General features: G+C 41.8%; 1 protein-coding gene across 4 annotated transcripts in view; it reads right to left on the bottom strand.

The window, feature by feature from the left end:
• Positions 1-2,109: 2,109 nt before the first annotated feature.
• Positions 2,110-22,302, bottom strand: part of epn1 (epsin 1) — a 34,263-nt gene continuing 14,070 nt past the window's right edge. The window contains exons 5-14 of one of the 4 annotated variants that reach the window (XM_017714616.2): positions 21,584-21,712; positions 17,853-17,973; positions 16,029-16,168; positions 13,793-13,828; positions 12,005-12,076; positions 9,702-9,785; positions 8,143-8,407; positions 6,983-7,147; positions 5,882-6,130; positions 2,110-3,964 (exon numbers count right to left, since the gene is read on the bottom strand). In XM_017714616.2, coding sequence (XP_017570105.2) covers positions 3,471-3,964; positions 5,882-6,130; positions 6,983-7,147; positions 8,143-8,407; positions 9,702-9,785; positions 12,005-12,076; positions 13,793-13,828; positions 16,029-16,168; positions 17,853-17,973; positions 21,584-21,712 — 1,755 coding nt within the window. In that variant the 3' untranslated portion in view covers positions 2,110-3,470. The remainder of the gene's footprint in view (positions 3,965-5,881; positions 6,131-6,982; positions 7,148-8,142; positions 8,408-9,701; positions 9,786-12,004; positions 12,077-13,792; positions 13,829-16,028; positions 16,169-17,852; positions 17,974-21,583; positions 21,713-22,302) is intronic. The other 3 variants (XM_017714622.2, XM_017714619.2, XM_017714621.2) reach the window with 3 other exon arrangements.

The following is a 22,302-nucleotide window of genomic DNA, read 5'->3' as shown; positions in this document are numbered from 1 at the left end:
ATATGATATCGTAGCACTGTTCAATGCAAAAACCTTCGCTTAATAAGCGTTTTTGGTCACTAAATCACCACCGCGAGTCTTATTTAGCACCAATCCAGCGGCTCCCTTCAGCACACTGGGGCTGAATCTCAATCGGCTGCATGCTGCCTACATAGTGCACTATGTAGGAATTTAAATACTGGATTTTGCATCCCAACGGTGCAAAATATAGCTAGGAAATAATGATTTGGGACACACCCACACTCGATAAATCACGCACTATGTGGCTGTAGAGCCTAGAACTTCTAAGCTGTTATAGCTAGCTAGCACACTATTTAGGGAGTACGCAGCCGTTTGGGATTCGGCCCGAGTTTGATGCGACTTCTGACTGAAATACGGACAAGACCATAAGCTGTAAGCCCATCAATTAATCAGAATCGGGGTTCTTACCTCATCAGTACATTCGGTGGTCCATGCGAGCAGAAATAAAGTCAAAGGATATTTCATTAACAGCACCAATCAGATTTTAGTACCAGAGTTACGTTTTATAAAGAGAATATACAAACTTTGTTCACATTACAAGCCTCGTTGCTCAAATCCGGTCTCTCCGACTCGATGGTTCACACTCGTTTAGGTAAGAGACTCAAATCGGTCATTAAGGTGATGAACCGGCCTGAACTGACCCTCATGAGCTCCTCCTGCTCAGCAACGTCACGTGACTGAATCACTGCATCATCAGCACAAACTAACGAGCAGAACGAGCTTCGCTGAGAAGATCATTAACTCTGATCAGCTCTCAGCTTCATTATTAGAGCCAGACGGAGGAGGAAAAGGTGAGACGCGCTGCTTTTCCACCGTTCACAGGCTTTAACGTCTGTTCAGCGCTGTTGCCATGGTAACGCTGAACGATGGCGTGGGGAAAAAGCACAAATTCAGATCTGAGCGTCACATTAAAGTCACAAGGCCATCAATCGGATACGCATCCGATCTAGGACCACATATGAAAGTGGCTCAGATCGGATTTGAGTCCACACAGCCCTGAAAACTTTGGATCTGAGTCGGAGCAGAAAAATTCAGATTCGTGCCACTTCAGCCTGGTAATGTGAACGCAGCCTGTATGACATGGCTGTGCATTAGGCTTTCAGCCTCAGCTGTTAGGGCTAAACTGAGCTTTCGTTTCGGCTTACAGTTCAGACACATGACTGATGACTGAGTTACACACATTTATACTTTTTAACTGCACTTGGCATTTTTATAAATACTAACACTTTGTCGGTCAATAACCGTGAAACGAATTGCATTGTTCCTGATGGGTGACTTGCTTCTTAACTGTACTTTGACTGAAAAATGTGTGTAAACAATTTTTCTTTTTTTTTATTATAGAATTTCCTGTGCAGATATTCATTCAGTGACTCTGTTAAACATTTAGCCAATCCAGCAACCAGTGTCTACTATCCAATTAGAATGTCTGATTTTTCCTCCAACTTCACTTAAATAAATCAAGATAAAAACTAACATGACAATTTTTTCTCTTCCAAAGAAAAAGGAAAAAAAAAAAAAAAAGAGTAGTGAAATTAAATGTTTTGGCTCCGCAAAGCAGCTCGCAAATTACACAGAACTCGATAGGAACTGAAACTTGGCTCTGACCTTCAGACAGTCAAAGCCTGAGAGGAGAATTCCACCCATTTTTTCAAAATTTCAACATAATGAAATCATTAAGATGTAGACAGTCATTCAGAGTGGTTACTGAGTCTGGAACCTTCACAGTGGTGGCGAATGGAACCAGAAATCTAGTACTTAATGCCTCTAAAAGCTCCGTCACAGACAGTTATGACATGCAATAGTTACAAATATGCTGCCTGATGCCTGAGGAAACCTATTTTTAGAGTTTCCACTATTTTCCATCATAAACACTCCATACACACTCAGAAGACTCGTGTAGGTTCTCTGGTGCTTCTGGATGGTAAATAAAACGTCTATATCTGTGTTGTAGTCATGGCGACGCCTGGTTCCCATCACCACCACTGTGAAGACGTCTGAGCCACTGAATTCAGCTGAACTACTAAAAACTCAGAGGACTTCCCCTTTTTCACTTAAACCCTTTGCAGAAACTGAGACAAATTCATTTTGTGATTTTTTTTCCGTTTATTTCATAAATCTCTTTTGATTTTTTCCTCCATTTTTTTTCCAAATGCGAACGTTCACAGTCAACACCAATTTTTTTTTGAGCTCACCCGATATATAAGAGAAATATCTTCATATATAAAATAATTCATCAAAACTAAATTAAGAATAACAGCGTGAATTATGTTATTCAGTCCCCAATTATTTCATCACTGGATTTTAAATATTCATTCAGGTCTCATGGTTTTTTGTTTTTTTTTTAAGAAGCATTTGAAGTTCAACCACCCATTTTTCTGAAATGTTAGAAGGGGAGAAAGAAGTGGCGGGTAGTGAAACGTGAGGACGAAATCTCGTGTCCCATGTGACGAACTAATGCTTCGAGTCACACGATAAAAACTGTAAAAGAAAATGGAAAAAAAGAAAAGTTACAACACTAAGTGCAGTTCCCATTAACAAGCACTGAGAAAGTGTCACTGTAATGCAGATACAAACCCCCCCGGCAGATGAGGTTGTGTGTGTTAAGCACAGCGGTGGGACACGGAAAGACTGAGCACCTCCCATCTTTTCTGTAGCAACTCAGAAGTGCGTTTTGTGGAAATCTGCGCCGAAACGTTGCAGCGCAACGTTCACTAAAGCGGGCGTCTCGTTCCACGGCTGTATCTCGGCGTGATTTTCCTCGGGTTATTTTGTTCCCAGGAGTCAGAAAAGAAAACGATAACAATAAATTACAAAAGAAAATTACACATTGAATTAAATTAAAAGTAATACAGCGGTTGGAAGTGGCTGAAATGCAAAGGGGAGCTGTTCCAGTCTGGTCAGTGGGAGTTTGAAGCGCTCCTTCATGCACACCGCTCCTTCAAAAAGGGCCGCTTTTTCTTCCTCTCCACTTGAGGAAGGGAGGCGATTCGATTATATCAGTTCATCATTAGTGGCTAATTTCCCTCCCCCACCTTCTCATCATTCTCACTTTGCCTATCCTTCGATTTTGGTGCAACAATAATTATAATAATAATAATGATAATCATTCTGACTTCATTCACTGAATGACCCTCCTCATTCATCCGTCAGTCTCCTCCCCCCACCCGAAAATCTAAAGTGAAATAAATAGACCTTTGCTTCTCTCGCTAATACTCATTTTCTCTGTAAAGCAAAATGAAATGAAATGAAGAAAAAAAAAAAAAAAGAGAGAGAGATGTGAAATGCTTTGTCGTGAACGAAAACATTTTTCTTTCTTTTAAATAGAGTGATGCACACACGTTTTCTTTTCAACACAAACCGTGTTCAGGGCAGGTCAACGTGGTAAAAAGGTCAAAAGTGTGTGTGGTGGGGGGGCGTGGGAGGGGATTGTGTGGGAGTGGTGAAATCTCTCAAAGAAGAAAAGGATTGGTGCTTGCGCCTGTAGTTCCGCCCCCTCCCACCGACCCTCCGGTACCCATCACTCCGCCTACTCCTGATGGGCCGCCCAAAACCAGCGCGGGCTGGGGAGCGCCCGCCGAGCCCATCATTAGGGAGTTCCCGGCTGGGACCATGGGAGAAATCCCGCTGAAAGGCATTCCCATTGGGCTGGACTGTACCATTCCCATGCCCATGCTGGGCGCTGCCATAGGCACTCCCATTGCTGGCATGGCCATCCCCGGCTGAACCATTCCCAGCGTTGGTGGAGGCATGTGGCCGAGCATAGGGTTTGGAGGGACAGGGCTAGTGCGTAGCTGGCTCAGGCCGAGCGTGGAGGGCTGAGGAGAGATGGAGGCCATCGGGGTGACGCCGAAGGGGTTAGAAGTCGGAGGTGGCGTTGGGGAGACCCCTCTGCTGGAAATGGTGCTGCCTGGAGTAACTGCCATACCTGGTGCAGGGGAGGAGCCTGAGAGAACCAAGAAAGGGGAGGACAGAGATGAGAGGTGTATTACAATTTATAATGCAGAAAAGTTAAAGGGCTAAAAAACGTATATTTCAACTAAACGAAATCAAGCTACCCCTGAAGGTGAAGGGGGACCCCACCAATTTTTCAAAATTTCTACATAATTAAATGGGCTAATATGTAAAAACAGTCATTCAGAGCGGTTTGGTGTGAAACGCTCTGTTCTAGAGACACTTACAGAGTCAGAGCTGTTCACAGTGGTGGTGATAGGAACCAGACGTCCCCCTCTAAAAGTTCCTCACAGAACGTTCCTACATGAGATGGTTATGAATTCACTGCCTGATGACTGAGACGCTGATTTATGGTAGTTTTTTTTTTTTTTTAATGTTGGCCTCGTTAATTTCATTCATTTAAAATTTTTCACTATTTTAACATCAAAAACGTCCCATATAAACACTCAACAGTCATGTGTAGGTTAACTGGTGGTTTTGGAGACCCCTGGTTCCCATCACCACCACTGTGAAGAAAATCTGCAAGTTTCTCTACAGCGAACCATTTTACATCAAACCACTCTGACTTTGTTTACATCACAACGACAGAACTGTGCAAAAATGTAGAAAAATCGGGATTTCCCTCTACAAGGACACTTTTAACTGATGAATGGGAGAGCTTGGCCGCAGGTAGGTGTGCCTTACAAGGTAGGTGTGCCTAACAGTGATGTCTGACTCATTCTTTTAAACTGGTTATTTTTAATGAATCACTCAAAATGATTTAAAATCCAGCTTAATCTAACTTTTCTGATGCATCTATGCAGCATGCAAATAATAACCTTTGACGGTTTAACTCAAAATCGTAACATAAAACAGGAATAAACTCTTTTAATTCACTTATATTTGCTTTCTTAAGTCTGTAGTTGCCTGGTATGTGTTTGTACTGTGTGCAAGTGACCACTAGGGGCTCCATGACTCAAATCAAATCGAGAACTGATTCATGAGCTGAACCTGAGAGCCACTGCGGTGCCTCCTGATTAAGCCGCACCTCATTGGTTCTCAAGCACGCTCAAGTCATATAATTCATTCACTTTTTGAAATTTCAGGAGATTTTAGCTTTCCGCTGACCTGATTGGTAAGGGCAGTTAAAATAAAGACCAAAATAGAACAACTTGTTTTTTTTCTCAGTGTAAAGCAGGGGTGTCGAACTCAACCACTAAAAGGGTCATATTAAAAAATAGCAGTAAATATTTATTTCGTTTTGGCTTAAAATTTTGCCGTGACCAAAATTACAACAGCAAGAAAGGGACTGAATACTTACTAATAATATAATAATTAGAAATAAAAGTACATTGTTGTGAAACTGCCTGTCTGCTTGAACGAGACACCAGGCATCTTTTCTTTTTGTTTAACCGCCTACAGAGTGCTGCTGGGGGCTGTAGTGCATCTCAGGGTCAAACAAGCTGATCAGAATAGAAAATTGTAATAATTTTCCATTTTAATTGAAAACAGGGCTACATGACAGTGTAAATGCAAGTCATTGTGCAAAGCTATGCCTAGACACGAGTTTACACCCCATGTGTCAAACACTAGGTCCGCGGGCCAAGTCAGGCCCTTGACACAGTCCTTTTTGGCCCGCGGGCCTTGTGCTTGACACATGGGGTGTAAACTCTGTGTCTAGGCATAGCTTTGCACAATGACTTTGATTTACACTGTCATGTAGCCCTGTTTTCGCCAAGAATCAGTCTGATACCACTCGGCCCTGGCACAAACAGAATAAGCTCAACTGGGCATTGGATTAATTGAAATGAACAGTTATTAACTGTTAATAAAATCCTAATTTGGAGGCATTCATTTAAGCTTTTTTTGTTTTTGGAGCTGGCTCACGTTTGTTGAGATATGCCAACCTGCCCCCGCTCTGAGTACGTACCCTGTGTCTGTAGGAAAGGGTTGTGAGAAGAGGCCATGGTGGGTGGGGTCTGTTTGGGTTTAGGTTTTGACGATACTAGTGAGTCTAGATCAACCAGCGCTGCATTGGGCCCCAGGAACGACTCCGGCGTTTTCCGAATGGGCAGGGACGTGCCGAGCGCCGAGAGGTCGAAGGGTACCGGAGAGCCCGTACTGCCTCCTCCACTTGCGTCACCGCCCGCTGCCGCGGAGCCTCTCCTCTCTGGATCTCCTAGAGGAAGGGAAATGAGAAAGCATGAGCTAGAGGGAGGCGCAGGGAGGAAGAGGACTCTTAATAATTAAACAGTGATGCCAACCACACAATGAGGCTCAGCATGAGGAAGTGAAAAGGGAAAAACGTTTAAGCTGGATGAGTGAATGAACCACTGGTTTGGATTTGGCTTCAGTTTAGAACTGGGGCTACGAGGCTAATGATGCTAACAAATACTAGAAACTCAATAGTCACCCAAATAGCCTCTCCTGTTAAAAAAAAAACATCACCAAAACTTCTCTCAGCCCGCTCAGGTCTTTATTAAGGCTATTTATTAAGACTTGCTGATGGTTTTAGTTTCTATGAAAGTGAAAAAAAGCCACAGACATCAAGGCTGGTGTTCACAAAGCAGGACTGATCCTGGATCAGTTTCCTCTGTGTTTATAAAGGTCACTGACTCTGAATCAGCACTCAGACTCCTGAGGCGGTTTGTGAACACAGACCCTGTTGCCTGTTCATCTTTATAGCTTACAATAAGTAACACTGGCAGAAAATGGGGGTCACTTCCAGCGAGGCATGTAATGCAATCGATTCCACATACATCGAGGTATGTAGTGTATTTTTTGGTTCCGACTGCTTCATCCTAACTGGACCTACAACAGAACATTCTGGCTCTCTTTCGGGTGAATGTCCCTGTATTATAAGTGATTTACAACTCAACAGGTTTTCTGTCCTTTCCTGAATTCAGGAAAATATGTTGTAGTAATTAACTCTACGCTACAGATGCAGCAGAAAGAGATCAGGCTGGAAAGCAGCGAGGAATACTTCAACAGTATGATGACCATCTGTGTGTCCAAGCGCCGCTGAGTGTACCTGTGCCGTTAGTGTGTTTAAGGGGGCCACTCCAGGGGTCAGAGGTCAGGGCATCAGTGGCAGGGGCCACCCCATCTCCAGCCCAGGGGTCAGACGACCCTGAGAGTGAGGTGGGGGCTGCGGCCACTGAGGGGGCCCAGGGGTCCGCACTGGGGGGGGTCACAGCTGGGGGAGGACACACGAGAGTCCAAGGGTCAGACAGTAACACACAAACACACACAGGAACAGTAAAGTCAGGGTAAAAACATGAGGCTGGAGGGTGGACAAGACTTCACTTTGGAGGTGAAGTACAGCGAGCTCCAAAAGTACTAGGACAGTGGTTTTGACATGGAATTTTCAACCATAAGAAGTTTTTAGGAAATAAGAAGTGCTCTGTGAGGCCTGCACTGCTGCTTCTGCTACAACATGCAAAACTTATTTGTATTTAAGTAAGTTGTTCTGTTCTGAGCGGGGCAGTTGCTCTGGGGCATAAACACTGCGTTTTAGGACTCTAACTGAAAAGCCAACTGTTAAAGTCATTTGTCCCCTAAAGCTGAGTGGGCATGTAACACGGTGTGCTGAACATTTCTACGCAGTGACTGCTGCTCAACATTTTCTAACCAAACATGTAGTTGGTTGGCGTTCAAGTACTTGCGATATTCACAGTAAGCTCAGAAAAACTTATTCAGCGCACACGCAAACGATAACACCCAGCGTACACACTGAAAACGAGTACTCATGTTACCGTGGTGACTCAAGGGGGCGATAGTGTACTGGTCAGTACATGATCTACTTTTACTCTGACAGCCACAACAGCTAACCATGTGGACAGCAGAGGACTGCGAGCTGTTCATGTCATTACCGAAACACAAACGCTTAAGCTTTATTTTAGCCACGCCCCTGCATTCTAGAGCAGGGAGTGAGGCTGCATCCCTGTCCCTCATGGCCACATGGTGAGCAGTTAGATCCCACTGTATCCCATTGATCCCAAGCAAATGTGTCCCAAATCCTAAAAATCAGTGTGGGACACTCAGAGTGTTCACTACCGAAACATTTTTTATTTATTTCCTCATCGCTAACAAGCACTCTCAGCTTTTTATACTGAAAGTTCGGTCACCAAAACATTTCGGCCCGTAAGACTGACGCATTCCAGCTCGTCTTTCTACATGCTTGTAACTCACCTGTGGAGGCCCAGGGGTCTGAGTTTGCTCTGGAGGAGGAGGATTCACCCCATGGATCTGGAGGTGGTGCTATCGTGGGTGGCCCCTCACCCCACGGGTCCGCACTGGGGGGAGAGGCAGGGGAAGCGGCCCCCCAGGGGTCAGTGGGGCCCCAGGGGCCGGCGGCTGGAGCAGGAGTGACGGAGGGAGGCGGAGAGGGGCCTGAGGAGCTGGGGGCCGCTGGAGCTCCCCATGGGTCGGCTGCACTCAACTCCATTAAAGCGGACTGAGAGAGAGAGGCGGGTTAATGAAATTGCGCAGGAATGATGCGAAGGAAAAAAACAGCACCATGAAAATGTCGGAGAGTTTGGTTTAAAACGTAAATTCAATTCAAGTATCTCATGAAGTGTAAAATGACTGATTAAAGCATTCGTCCATATATCATTTTATTCAGAAGTGTAAATGTAGTTTATTGTACTACATAGGCTTCGTTTGCATATTAGCTACATAGCAACACGCTCAATTTCCTCTCACTAGTTCCCTCACAAGATTCGCGCTGTAACTGCAAGAAGTGGGACCTTTCTGGTGAAGACACCACGTAGCCTTGTGAGGACTGATCCATTTGTGTGACCAATAGGCTACTAACTAAGGAGGAGTCTTCATAGGACAGTCCTACTGAGGACCCGCCTTACCTTGGCTGCAGCCTCGGCTTCGGAAAGCAGCTTTTATTTAAAATGACACTTTGTCCCTTTCGGGGATTTGGAGACCTCTCTGGTGGACATGTGTAATTGCATGCAATGTGCGGAAGAAAACTTCCTAACGTTTGATGATTGTGAGCGGGATGAAAGAATTCAAAAAGAAATCTGGTTGAAATAAACGTGCAAAGCTTCAAACGTGCTGTAAAACTGTTTAAAGAAAAAAGAAAAGGAAAAAAATAAGCTGTTAATCCTGTCTGGTTAATGTATTTTATAATTACAGTTATTAACAATAACTGTTCTACCTACAGGCCTTTGCTGATGAAACCTATTTATATAATTAATTTGCATAATTAATGCTACAAATTTTTTAAAGCATAAAATATGATTTGAAAAAGTCATGTTTTATTTTGTTTTCCCCCTATATTGCTGAAGAAAACCTCATATCTCCAAAACGACAACTTTACAGGCAAAGTAAAAAACCTACTTTACTTTTAATGCAGGTCAATGGAACCAGACCATTTCTGCTGGTCCATTCATCATGAAATTTACATACAATATATATAGGACCACAAGTTCTTTCAAACTGTGTCAAAAACTGAAAAATGTAAAAAAAACGGACATACGAGGTTTTCTTCAGACAAATAAATAGTTAAATGCACTAAAATAGCTGCATTTAACTTTGTCTCCTGTAGAAGATGTGTTAACCTGTTTACACTTAGAAACAAAACGTGTACACGACCAGGGGTGCTGACATTTTTGCATACAACTGTGTAAGCTTCAATTATTTGTTAGAGAAAACTGGGGATCACAGAAGTTCATTTTAATACAGAACTGCAACATAATCATTAAGACACTAATCGGGTGAAGCCCTAAAACACCCACCTCTTCAGGCTTGGTTTTCTCCCTCTTGCTCTCTTCGATGGCCATCTGCAGCCTCAGGTCGTCTCCCCTGCGCAGACGCTCCTCCTGCCAATCACATGCAAACCATCCCATCAGGACACTGAGCACAGCACTGGGGGCTGATGGAAACTGTGTCTCACCAGCAATTTGAGGAACGCTTCCAGCTTAGATTAGGAATTAAGTGTGAGGCCTGAGGTCACCAGGCATGCTTTTGTACTTCTATTGAAACTGAGACTTCAAGATTTTTTAATTAACAGGTTTGTCTCATCAAGCATAAATAAGATGCTGAAGGACTGCAACTGTATCACAAAAAGCCCTACAATGTGAAAAACACCTGAAAACTGCAGGTGAGGTTTAAGTTTACAGCTGCCTACATAGAGACTTTATGAAACATGCACAAACATTGAAATACATATAAAATCAATCCTTGAGTATTTTTGTATTTCTTCTGTTAGTATTCGCAAGATGTTTTGTGTCGTTTCAATGGCCGAGCAGCTGCACACAAGCCTAAGATGACTATGTGCAATGCCAAGCGTCGGCTGGAGGGGTGTAAAGCACACTGGACTCTGGAGCAGTGGAAACCAGCAGGAATGTCCTCTGGATTCATGAACGACACTTCACTATCTGCCAGTCTGATGGACAGCATACAAACATATTTGACGCAATTATATGCTTCCAACTTTGTGGGAGCATTTTGGGGAAGAGCCTTTCCTGGTCCACAAAGACATGGTTTGAGGACTGTGAGTGGAGGAACTCCAGTGACCTGCACAAAGCCCCGACCTCAACCCCAACAGAACACCTTTCAGACGAAATGGAGTGTTGACTGTGAGACAGCCCCTCTTGTCCACCATCAGTGCTTGACCTCACAAATGCACTTTGGACAAAATGAGCACAAATTCTCACAGAGGCTCTCCAAAATCTTGTGGAAAGCTTCCCAGAAGAGTGGAAGCTGTTATAGCCACAAAAGACAGGGGACTACTCCGTATTAATGCCCATGGTTTTGGAATGGACACATACAGGTCTGACGGTTAAGCGTCCACACACTTATGGCCATATAGATAAAATTTACATTCATGGCATTTGGCTGACGCTCTTATCCAGAGTGACTTACAATTTGATCATTTTTACACAGGTAGGCCAAGGTGGCGTTAGGAGTCTTGCCCAAGGACTCTTATTGGCATAGTGTAGGGGGCTTAACCTGGTGGGGGACTGAACCCCAGTCTATAGTATAGAAGGCAGAGGTGTTAACCACTACACTATCCAACCACTGATAAAATGATACAGATTTTTGCCAATCTGACTGAATACATTTTGATTACAGATTAAGACTGAGGTGTTTATTCTCACTCTACTCAACAATCTGATGGAAAAACTAAAGAAGAGAGGAAGACGTCGTGCTCTGAGACTCATAAACTGAACGTCCGTCCCACCGCCGTCTTTAAAGATCAGAGCATGAACTTTGTCTCCTCTGCAGACGGACTTAAACTTTCCGATAGGGAATGTAATCGGATACAGGCGTTTACACGGATATTATTCTGTCTAACAGATTATTTACCCATCTCGTTCAACTATACAGAAACTGTATTCCGAATAGCCTCAAGCAGACTAGACTATTCTGACTGAGGCGTCTACATGGACGTATTCTATTCCGATTGAGCTATCCGTCGGATTATTATTGGACTATTACTAGGCTGCACGTAAACGTGGCCACTGACAAGACAAAATGCATGAAATTGAACACTTCAGTCTAAGGGCTTTAAAATCTTTCATAGAACTTCTATGATGGCCTCTGTTACTTGGGAATGATGCTTCATAGCAGTGTTATGAATAGAACAGGGGTTTTTTTTAAATACAATGTCCTGTACTTCATAAAACATCTTGCTGGTACTGACATAGTTGTCCATAGTCAAATGTTTTTGGACATGTTATTCAATGTTAAGCATGTATTATGAAGTCCTTGTGCAGGCAAGTGTTACTGTACAGTTAAAACAGGCCAAAATACATTAAGGTTGCGGATCATTTTTAATTAAAAAGTGAATTTCATCACAAAACTCAGAATGAACTGTATGAGAATCAAAGGTGAAGAGCCTCATCTCTTACAGACATGACAACACTGCTGTAGGCCTTCCTGAAAAATGATTATACCCCTAAATTATGCTGGAGTGCATCGATTTTCCATTCCAGATTGATGTATTAATTAGAGATTTGAGTTTCGGCGTGTGCAGGAGAGAATGGTAATGGGAGCGGCTCCACCCCTGTGGTCTGGGTGGACCTTGATCCCTGACCTCTTGATGAGCCTCCTTGCTGAGTGAGAGCGCGTAGCGGAGTTCAGCGTCCTCCAGAGGGTCAGCGCTAGTCTGGGGGAGGGGGGTGGGGGGGCAAGGACAGGAGTGAATGAGTGAGTGAGCGGGGCCTTGTGCAAAAGCTTAGGCAAGTCTGAAGGGCCTTAGAGCAGCAGCTACGATCCCTAAACTAACTCAGCGACAGTTAATGTGAGTAGTAAAACAGCAGGAAAGGAAGAGAAGCTGGTTAGAAAGGAGTGTTAAGAAAGGATTTTTTTCTGAAGACGTCTGGCAGGAGGTACAGAAAAGACTGAAACAGAGCTGTAAATGCAGAGTTATACTTTATTTTAACTGCACGTGTGTGCGCGAGTGCTGGTTGTGCACATCCTCTGAAATTAACACGTATGCAATTCCGACATGATGGGGGCAGAGCTTCACATGTGACGCAACAGGTTATTTCAGTTGTCATTAGTTTTTTTATTTTAAATTTGCTTTTAAATGTCCATTCAAAGCACACTTTTGGCGTCGGCGGGGTGCTGTGCAAAATGTAAATAAACATATACAATGTACAAATATGCAAATAATACAATGATGCAAATAATTAAAACCCTATATCAAATGTTGAAACTGAGAAATTTTACTGTTATTTGAAAAATATATGTGCACTTTGAATTTGATTCCAACAACATTTTCCAAAAAAGTTGGGACGGGGGCCTGTTTACCGCTGTGTTTCATCACCTCTTCTTTTAACATCACTCTATACGTGTTTTCTCATTATTGATATATGATTTCAGCTGCTCCCCGTGTCATATTTTTCACTTCAAAATGTGGCAAATGTTGTCAGTGGTGACAGGTCTGGACTGCAGGCAGACCAGTTTAGCACCCAGGACACTTTTACGACAGAGCCATGCTGTTGTAATACATGCAGAATGTGGTTTGGCATCGTCTTGCTGAAATAAGCAAGGTCTTCCCTGAAAAAGACGTTGTCTGGATGGCAGCATATGTTACTCCAAAACCTGTAAATATCATTCAGCATTAATGATGCTATCACCTGTGCTATGCAGTGATTTCCACTACAGAACGGTGTCTGCTTTTTAGGCAGTGCGGTCTGAGGGTCCGAAGATCACAGCCAACCAGTATGGGTTTTCAGCATTGTCCCTGGCATACAGAGATTTATCCAGCTTCTCTGAATCTCAATGATATTATGCACCGTCGATGATGAAACAGTCAAGTTCTGTTATTTTACATTGAGACATGTTACTCTTGAAAATAAATATATCCCCACACGGTCTTTCACAGAGCGAGCGGTGAACCCCTCCTGATCTTTACTTCTGAAAGACTCCGCCTCTTTTATACCCAATCATGTCACTGACCTGTTGTCAGTTAACCTAATTAGTTGTAAAATGTCCCGCCAGGTGTTTTTTAGTATTACACAACTTTACCAGTCTTTTGTCGCTCCGTCCCAACTTTTATGAAATGTTTTGCTGGCGTCAAATTCACACACACCCACACACACACACACATATACACACACACACACCCCTTCTAAGCCGTTTCTCCTTCTGGGTCGCAGGGGGAGCTGGAGCCTATCCCAGCTGTCATTGGGAGAAAGGCAGGATACACCCTGGACAGTCCAACGCAGGGCGGCATCAAATTTAAAAAGGGCATTTATTTTTCAAAAAACAATAAAAATTTGTCAGTTTCAACACTGGATGTATTGTTTTTGAAACATTTTACTTTAAATAAAGGGTTTAAATGATCTGCTCATCAGGCCCTTCTGTTTTCATTTACCTTTTGAACAGCATCCCAACTTTTTTGGAAATGGGGCTGAAAGAACACAAACACACACACACACACACACACACACACACACACACACACACAAAAACACTTTTACTGAACATCTCTCCTTTATTTTTCAGTCGTTTATTTATTTATTTCGTTAGGTGAAGGCTACCACGTTTCCTAAAACTGCCACTAACACGTCATTAACCAGCACAATACGCTTGGAGGAAAACACTAACGACGCTTTTCCACTGTGCGGTACAGCTTAACTCGGCCTGCTCGACACATATATAAACATATGTGTTTAGGGTGATAGTGACAACTCCCTTCGGCCAATCAGCAGTCTGCAGTGTTTTTACATCACCTTATCGATTCTGCTCGTTTAGAACCTCGACGGAGGTGATAATCAAAAAAGTTTTCATTATCAGGTTCCAACTTTCGCCTAATGGAAAACCAAAGAAGGCGAGTCGAGTCGAGCCAGTACCACACAGCGGAAAAGCGCATTAACTGTCAATTTAAAGTGCCCATATCATAGAAATTCACTCTATATAGAAACTATGCTGTATGTTATTAAATCAGCAGTATTTGTGATGTCACAAAAAATCAGTGCATTTACATAAATCCATCTATTCGGCCTATGGCAGTTTAGCTCTGCCCATTCATGCTGAAGTCATAAGGAGGGCTTCAGCCTGGACTTGGGCACAATACAGAGCAGCCAATCAGAAGAGCCCATTAACATCAACAAAACAGCCTGTTGAATTCTATGGGTTCAAGAGAAGTAAAAGAGAGGGAAAATGGGTTATGATAACTTTCACAAAGCTCATAAGGTACAAGAAAAATGTAGGATGTGGACCTTTTCAAATTCACTCTGTTTAACTCCCCCAGCAAATCTATGCTCCCACCCACATTCAAGCCAAAGGCCCTAGACATGTATTTTCATTGCAAAGCCCAGCGAGAAGACAGCAAACAATTTAAGGGGCCCACATCTGACATTATTCTTGTATTTTACTATTTTACCTGAGAAGTTTATCTGGGTTTACAGACCACAATTAATTTTCATTTGACAATTTCTTCTCTTCTCAATCTCTTTTTATATCTTCGAATCCAACAGGCTGTATTTCTTTACGTGCCTTCAGAAAAAGGTACATGTAAATAGGCTCTGCCCTGACTGGCTGCCCTTGGTCGTACCTCATTTAATAAACAATCCACGTTGAAACACTTAATTAATTAACCCTGAATTCAAAACAGGCTGTTTTTGCTGCTTATTTCCATGGACTGGGGAGTGAACGACGTGTTTAGAAACTTTAACAATGTTTACACACTACGTTAAACTTTTATTTTAAAAAAATATTTTTTTAAACATCTTATCCAGAGCGACCTTCCTCATGTGACAGAGTGAATGAATGTAGCATTAGCAGTCTTACCCAAGAGCTCTTACTAATACAGCATGGTGTGACTGCCTGAGCAGGGAATTGAACCCCAGATTGCCATGGCAGACTGGACAGCAGCCATGCTATCCACTACACTGTACAAAGCCATAACAATAACAACGTCTGTCAAGACATACAATAAGACCGTCAATTGTTTTGTCAACCATCAACGTGAAAGGAGTGAAGTAAGGTATTTGTGTGCCGGCCTCGTGCGGGTATATTTAATCTTAAATACACAAGAAGTACGTGGACGAGTATAAAACCAGTGCTGCTTGTTCAGTATCTGTGTAAACACACGTACTGAGAGTTCAAATAAAGTATAACTCTAGCCTACGTCTCACTACTAGATCTAAAAGGTATTAAAGCTCCCTTAAAATGCCATTTGAAACCATGAAATTCAATGCTACTCCAAAATGTACTCAAGAAACAGAGTTGTGATTCTGATCTAGGCCGTTCTAGGCTTACAGCAGGTAAAGGGAAACAGTACTAAGGCAACATTACAGGGACATTATAAGGAAAGCAATATTTTACATTTCATCTTCAAATGGCGTTTTGGAGGGTCTGAAATCTGAATCATCTGAACTGTGTAACGACTCTTTTCTCTACTCCACTTTTCTGGATTAATAAGAGCTGGAAGGTTAAAATTATTATACCTTAGCAATAACAACACTGCACCGTCTTACTAAAATGTGAGTAATAGAAACCGCAGATTTCTGTAACTGTCTATATTTAACTATCTAGAAACACTTCTCACCCATCTAGTTTTACCTGTAGGCAGAGGAGCCGCCAGCTGATCGGCTGAGTAACTTTACCTGCTCCGCCTCCTCTTTGCTCATGGCCAATGCCAGTTGTAGCTGCAGGTCCTCCTCCCCGGAGCTCTGAGGCCACGCCTGGTCTGCTTCCGTGCCCGAGTGGATTCCTCCTAAACCAGGAGCCGAGGGAGCCGAAGACGCTGGGGGTTAAACAGCTAGGCATTATCACTTCAGAAGCATTCGTTTCAAAAAGTGGACGGAGCGAAACGTTCCTCCCCGGGACTCCGATAAAAGCCCGTTTAAGAACCAACAACTCCTTTCCACTCAGCCTGTTTAGAAGCCCTTAAAGTAAGAGCTCAAACAAACATCCTAACGTGGCTAACAACTAATGGAAGCCAGCTCCAACAATAAGTTAATTCTATGTAACTGCCGTCATTCATTCGTTGTAATTAACATTAGTTTTTAAAGTTGTATTTTAAAGCTACTAAAAATGAGTTTTTAGTTAGTGCCAACATCATATGCTAATCACTGCCTGCAGATTTTAAATAAGAATGAATATCGTATTAATATATGATACGAATAATGGAGTGTTAATTTAATTATTCAATTAAATCCTTATAATATAAATTGATATCCAGTTAAAACCAATATTTAAAAGTAAATTATGGAACAATGAGAAGATAACGAGAGACGTCTTCACATACGATGATCCAAGGCTTAAGCTTCGTCCCAACTTTTATGAAATGCTTTGCTGGCATCAAATTCACACATTCAGCTTAAAAACCTGACTAAGTTAGCCTAGTTAGCTATAGCAGCCTTAACCGCTGTTAGTGCTAGATAAAAAGGTTTAGACCAGCCACAATAGTTTGTCTTGGAATCAGATAAAATAAACGTAGGCTTAAAAACATCCACACAGGCCACTGGTGTCCAAACCTTTTCCAAACAGGATCAGATCCTATTAGTCCAAACTAATTTATTATTAATTCTAATTTATTGTAAATTAAGTCTGTATATTTTCCAGTCTATTTATATGCTGTATATTTAATGTTAAGTCAGAAATTCTTCAAATTATTAGCACACAGAATCGGAGCTTACTGGGAGCTAGTGTATATTCCTAAGTATGTTCCTATTCAAACACACAAAACGTAATTTGTGAGACAAACTAACTGAAAATCGAACATTTTCTGGTTGTTAGATAACGTTCTTTACTTGTCAAATAAATGCAGCAACAGCATTCATAAACCACTTAAATGAGTGGAACAGATTAAACAGCATGTACTGAACTACTGAATCTGCTCTGATAAAAAAAGTCGGTGCGTTGCGACGCAAGTAACTCTCAGCTGTTTTATTTTTTCTGCCCCTCCCTGAATATTTATTGTAACGTCCATACTTTGACATACAAATCACGGACATTTGCTGTGGCTTGAGATGGGAAAGTATTCAAATTTCCATCTCACCAAAATCAACAGTTGTCAGTTTTGTGCTTTATGGCTGAAGTCTTGACTAAATGTTGTTCAATAAATTAAGCTGCAGGTCGAGTCTGAGAAGAAAGGCTCTTAAACCATAGCTAACTTTGTCACCACAGGGCACGCATTAAACTAATTTTACAGACAGCACTGCTGCCACCATCAGGTGAAAGGAAAAACTGAGGGACACTTATAACACACCGTAAACTAGGAGCTACGGGCCGATTAAAACCAGCCCGTGAGCCGTAATTGGCCCTGGTGTTGGTTTATATATGAAAATGCCCCAAAATGGACCATTACATTTAAACTGTGACATTAGGGAAAACAAATGAACTACAGACCATTAAACATAATATAAAATGGAAAAAAAAATATTTTGTGCGGACCACTGCTGTGGTCTAAGCTGTAGTAGACTTACCACTGGACGTCTGTGCCATCTTCTCTTTGGTCTTGAGTGCGTGGATCCTCTCTTCCCGTAGCCTCTCCTCGTCTTTCAGAAGAGTCACCAGCTGCTTGGCTTTCTCTCGTACATTCACGCCCTGAGGACGGAGGAAGGTACGTTTGATGAATGGTGCGGATCTACTTTACTTGTTTTTCTCCCACATTCTCTACACTGCAGCCATCCCAATACCAATCAAAATCTGAATATTCATCAAATTCAATTTATACAATGCACAGTTCAACATAGAAAATGGCCATTTAAATGATCTGTACCATGACACAGTGACTACGTCTTGATCCACTTCAATTTTCTATTTTAAAAGCTTCTATTTTAAAAGCTAGGCTAGTAAAGAACGTGCCGCAAAATGAGCCTGTGGACAAGGACGAGACGTTTATGACATTATACTGATGACTGATGGCATGCTGGGGGAGAAAATATGATCTCTCGATCTCTTTAATTTCTTGAGGATTAAAGAGACATGACGGTTGAAGCTAAAGCTGCATACACTATGTAAGATTTGGGGATTTGGAGCCCTCTCTGGTGGAAATGTGTAATCGCACGCGAGAACATTTTGTAACGTGGGTTGTACTTCGGACCCCTTTGGATAGCCAAGCGGATGAATTCCGGAAGAAAATTTAAATAGAACTCAGTCAAAACTTGTTGAAGGACATTATCTACTACTGTCATCTGTGTAATGTTGATTTTGCAACTGAGGCCTGAACATCGAGTCGGACCTTCTTTCTAAGCCTGTGCATGTGATGTTAATATGTAAATATGTAGGAAACGGTCCAAAAACTCCCAACACACAATGCATCTGACTTTTAATGATTATTTCAGGCTTTCGTTTCTTCACTTGAGGCCACTTCTTTCAATTTTACCAAATTAAATTTTACACAGTGCAGCTTTAACTAGCATTGCCTTAGAATGCAGTTAATTTTCGAATGGATCAGAGTGGCGTAACGGGTTGATCTTTGGCCCTATCATAGGGAGATCACATGACTAATGTGGAGAGAAAACTGGGAAAGAATATATCTGAATATATGACTGACTAACAGCCCTAAATTATGCAGTCTACACTGAACAACGTCTTGGGTCTCGAGACCTCCGATGTTTTAAAATGAGCTATGCTGTTTGAGTGCATGTGGTTTAGGGAGCCCTTCGGTGTCATTACTGCAGCTCACTCCCGAAAACCCAATCAGACAAAATTACCAACGTGTGCTTTTACACATTTGTGCACCAGAGAAAGAGAAAAAAATTGTCAAAGAAAGGATAAATCAATTCCACATGCTTCCAGTTACAGCTACACATCCTTTCAGACCCACAGCGCCGAGTCGTCTTCTCACAGTGGAAGGATGGACAGAAACACCTGTGGAAGCTTGATTTTCTCCTCTCTCTCTCTCTCTCTCTCTCTCTCTCTCTCTCTCTCTCTCTCTCTCAAAGATGTAAGCTTTAAGTGCTGTTAATATGAAGGAGGCAGTTTTGGTGTCTACCAGGTCTTCCAGGTGGTTGTTAGGAGGCACATTTTCTCTGCAGCTTCTAACTCTCTGTCTTTTTAGGTCAATTTGACCCCATTCATTGTTTAACATCTCTAAGGCTTTGCTGTCACAGCAGGTAAAAGTGGCTCAAATCTGATTTTCTCACCAAATCCGACTTTTTTTTTTTTGTAAGAATCAGATTTGGGCTATTTTTACCTCCTGCGTAAACGTAGCCTTTAACCTGCTGTGTGAACAAAGCCAAAATAAATCATTTTCTGGAAGTTTAACATTGCTCAGGTTAATCTGACCCCAAGAATAAGGCTTTTCGTGAATTTGAAGATAACAAGACAGTTAATCAATTTTTCAACTCCCAGCTTTGGAAACGTCTTTTTTGAACAGGAATGAATGAAACTGCTAACAGCCCTAGAAACAATTCCATACCATAATCATTTAAACCAAGCCTGTGACCTGTAAACACCGCCATCCAGTGAAATTTACTGTTGGTAAAAACAAAGAAAACAATGCCATTTTTCCATATCAGGACATATTAAACATGCACCGTACACTACATCTCAGTAATCACATATGGTCAGCATATCGTGATACTGGCCTTGATGGTCCTATATCAACAGCTGAAATCTCTTAATGGACTTTGTTATGTACAACAACCTGGCCGTTTCCCCATTTGTGTCCACTCCCATGCAATAAAAGCGAAAACAATCAGTGCCGCACGTACTCAAGTCCTGCATTCACAATTAATATGATATGGTTAGAGGTTAGACCGTCATATCAATCATGTACAGTACACAGCATATCAGTAAACTCGTACTGTCTTCTTACAATAACCAACAACTCAGATGTTTTAACAGTAGTCTCAGTAGTAACAGTTTCAATATGTAAATGAGCTTTATCTTTATTAAATCTCTAGACCAGTAATATTCCTCCTCCGTAACCCGGATATGGTGCCCTACAGTTCTGTCCCCATTAGTCTCATGTTCAGAAGCAAAGGTCAGATTAATCACACAGCTGGAAGTCCTTCAAAGTACAGCTATGTATATAAGCATGAGTGTGTTTGCGTTAGCTAAACGGGAAGAATGGGCAGTTGTGGGTGATTGTGTAACCCTAAACACTGAAAGAGTGTGAAGAGTGGGCAGGAGCACAGCGTGTGAACCTGAGTGGGAGTTCTTACACGGCTCAGTTTTTCCTCTGTTTACTATAAGACCTTGAGTGAATATCTGTGAATGGAGGCAGTTTAACTAACTTTACTACCTTGAAACATAAGATTGACGGACTGCGGCTAACATGCTCTTATCTAATGTTCATTTAAAAGGGACAGAAACACAAGCAGTGAATCGGTTATATCGGTTACAGCCACGCAGCAGATCTATAACCGCTGCTGTCGGAACAAAACGTCGCATCTCATCACACATACATCACTTTCAGTGCCAGTCAATGGAACCAGAGGGTTTTCCAAGTCATTTTTAGCCACTTATTTTCATCCTTCATGAAATTTACACACATTATAAAGGCCAACAAGTATTTTCAAATGGTCAAAAACTGAAAAACCACAAAAATGGAGATACAAGGTTTTGTTCCGACAGCAGCGATATAATATACATCTATTACAGCTATGCACTATATATATTACAGCTACACAGCATATGTACACAGTATATCTATTATAACTATACATCATATCTATTACAGCTATACAGAATACTAAATCTATACACTACATCTATTACAGCTACATAACATATATGCCACATATACTACAGCTTTATGGCACTTCCATACACTATATCTACTACAGCTATACACAATATCTATAGATCTATTATATCCATACACTACATCTATTACAGCTACACACAATATCTATTATAGCTTTATGGCATATGCTATAGATCCTATATAAATACTATAGATACACCATAACTACACACTACGTCTCTTACAGCTATACACTGTATTCATTGCAGCTATACAACACTTCCATTCATTACATCTATTAAAGCCATGCTCTGGTGTTTCTGCACAATTTAGATGATCCACAGGCCACTGTGACAGATTGTAATATACTACAAGAAAGTAGGGGGCAGTCTGGCTTCCACTGCTTCATTATACCATAAAAGAAAACTTATTAGCCATTTCACTGAAAAATAAATGAAACATTAATCAACACTACAATCACGGTTAGCTGCAGCCCTAGTGAGTGCGTGTTGATGTTACCTGGTCTTTGCCATCTCTGTCTATATACTGGAAGTCTTTGAGTGTCTGGACAGCATAGATGTTTTCCCTGCACTGCTGTGCCACTCTTTCTGAACCCGTCTTTATCAGATACTCCATAAGAGTCATAGCCTGAAACCACAGAGACACGGATAAGAACGGTGAGTGATGCATCAAAAGCACTTAAAACAAAACTTAAAACAAAAACCAACATGCAGACACAAACTGTGACATCTGCAGTGAGCAACGTGGCAAAAAACATAACATCACAACATCTGAAGACTTTTTACGCACAATACATATCAGGATGTTTAGTTTTTCTGAAGTTTGAAGTAGGAAGGGGCCCAATGCACCAGCAAATAGCAGTGGCACATTTGAGAGAGAAAACCCAAAACCCTGAGCGTAATTCTTATTCAATGCATGCAAGAATGAACTAAAGGGGAAGGTTTGTGAATAAACTTTGAGATGGCTTTACAAAGCTGATGCTATGAAATCCCAGGTGTTTGCTGAGAAGGTGTTGCTATGTTAATCCAGGTGGTGGTTAAGGTATTGCTAGGCTGTTGCTATGGTAACCTAAGTAGTTTCTAAGGCGTCAACTTAGGTCATTGCTAAGATGGTTCTAGGCATTCTTTCATGTCGTTCCAGGTGGTTGTGTAAGGTGTTTCTAGGCCGTTGCTATGGTATCCTACGTTACCATGGCATTTCCAAATGTTATTCCAGGT

The sequence above is a fragment of the Pygocentrus nattereri genome, chromosome 3 (genome assembly GCF_015220715.1).
Source record: "Pygocentrus nattereri isolate fPygNat1 chromosome 3, fPygNat1.pri, whole genome shotgun sequence".
Taxonomy (NCBI): domain Eukaryota; kingdom Metazoa; phylum Chordata; class Actinopteri; order Characiformes; family Serrasalmidae; genus Pygocentrus; species Pygocentrus nattereri.
This window is presented reverse-complemented; position numbering and strand designations above follow the sequence as displayed.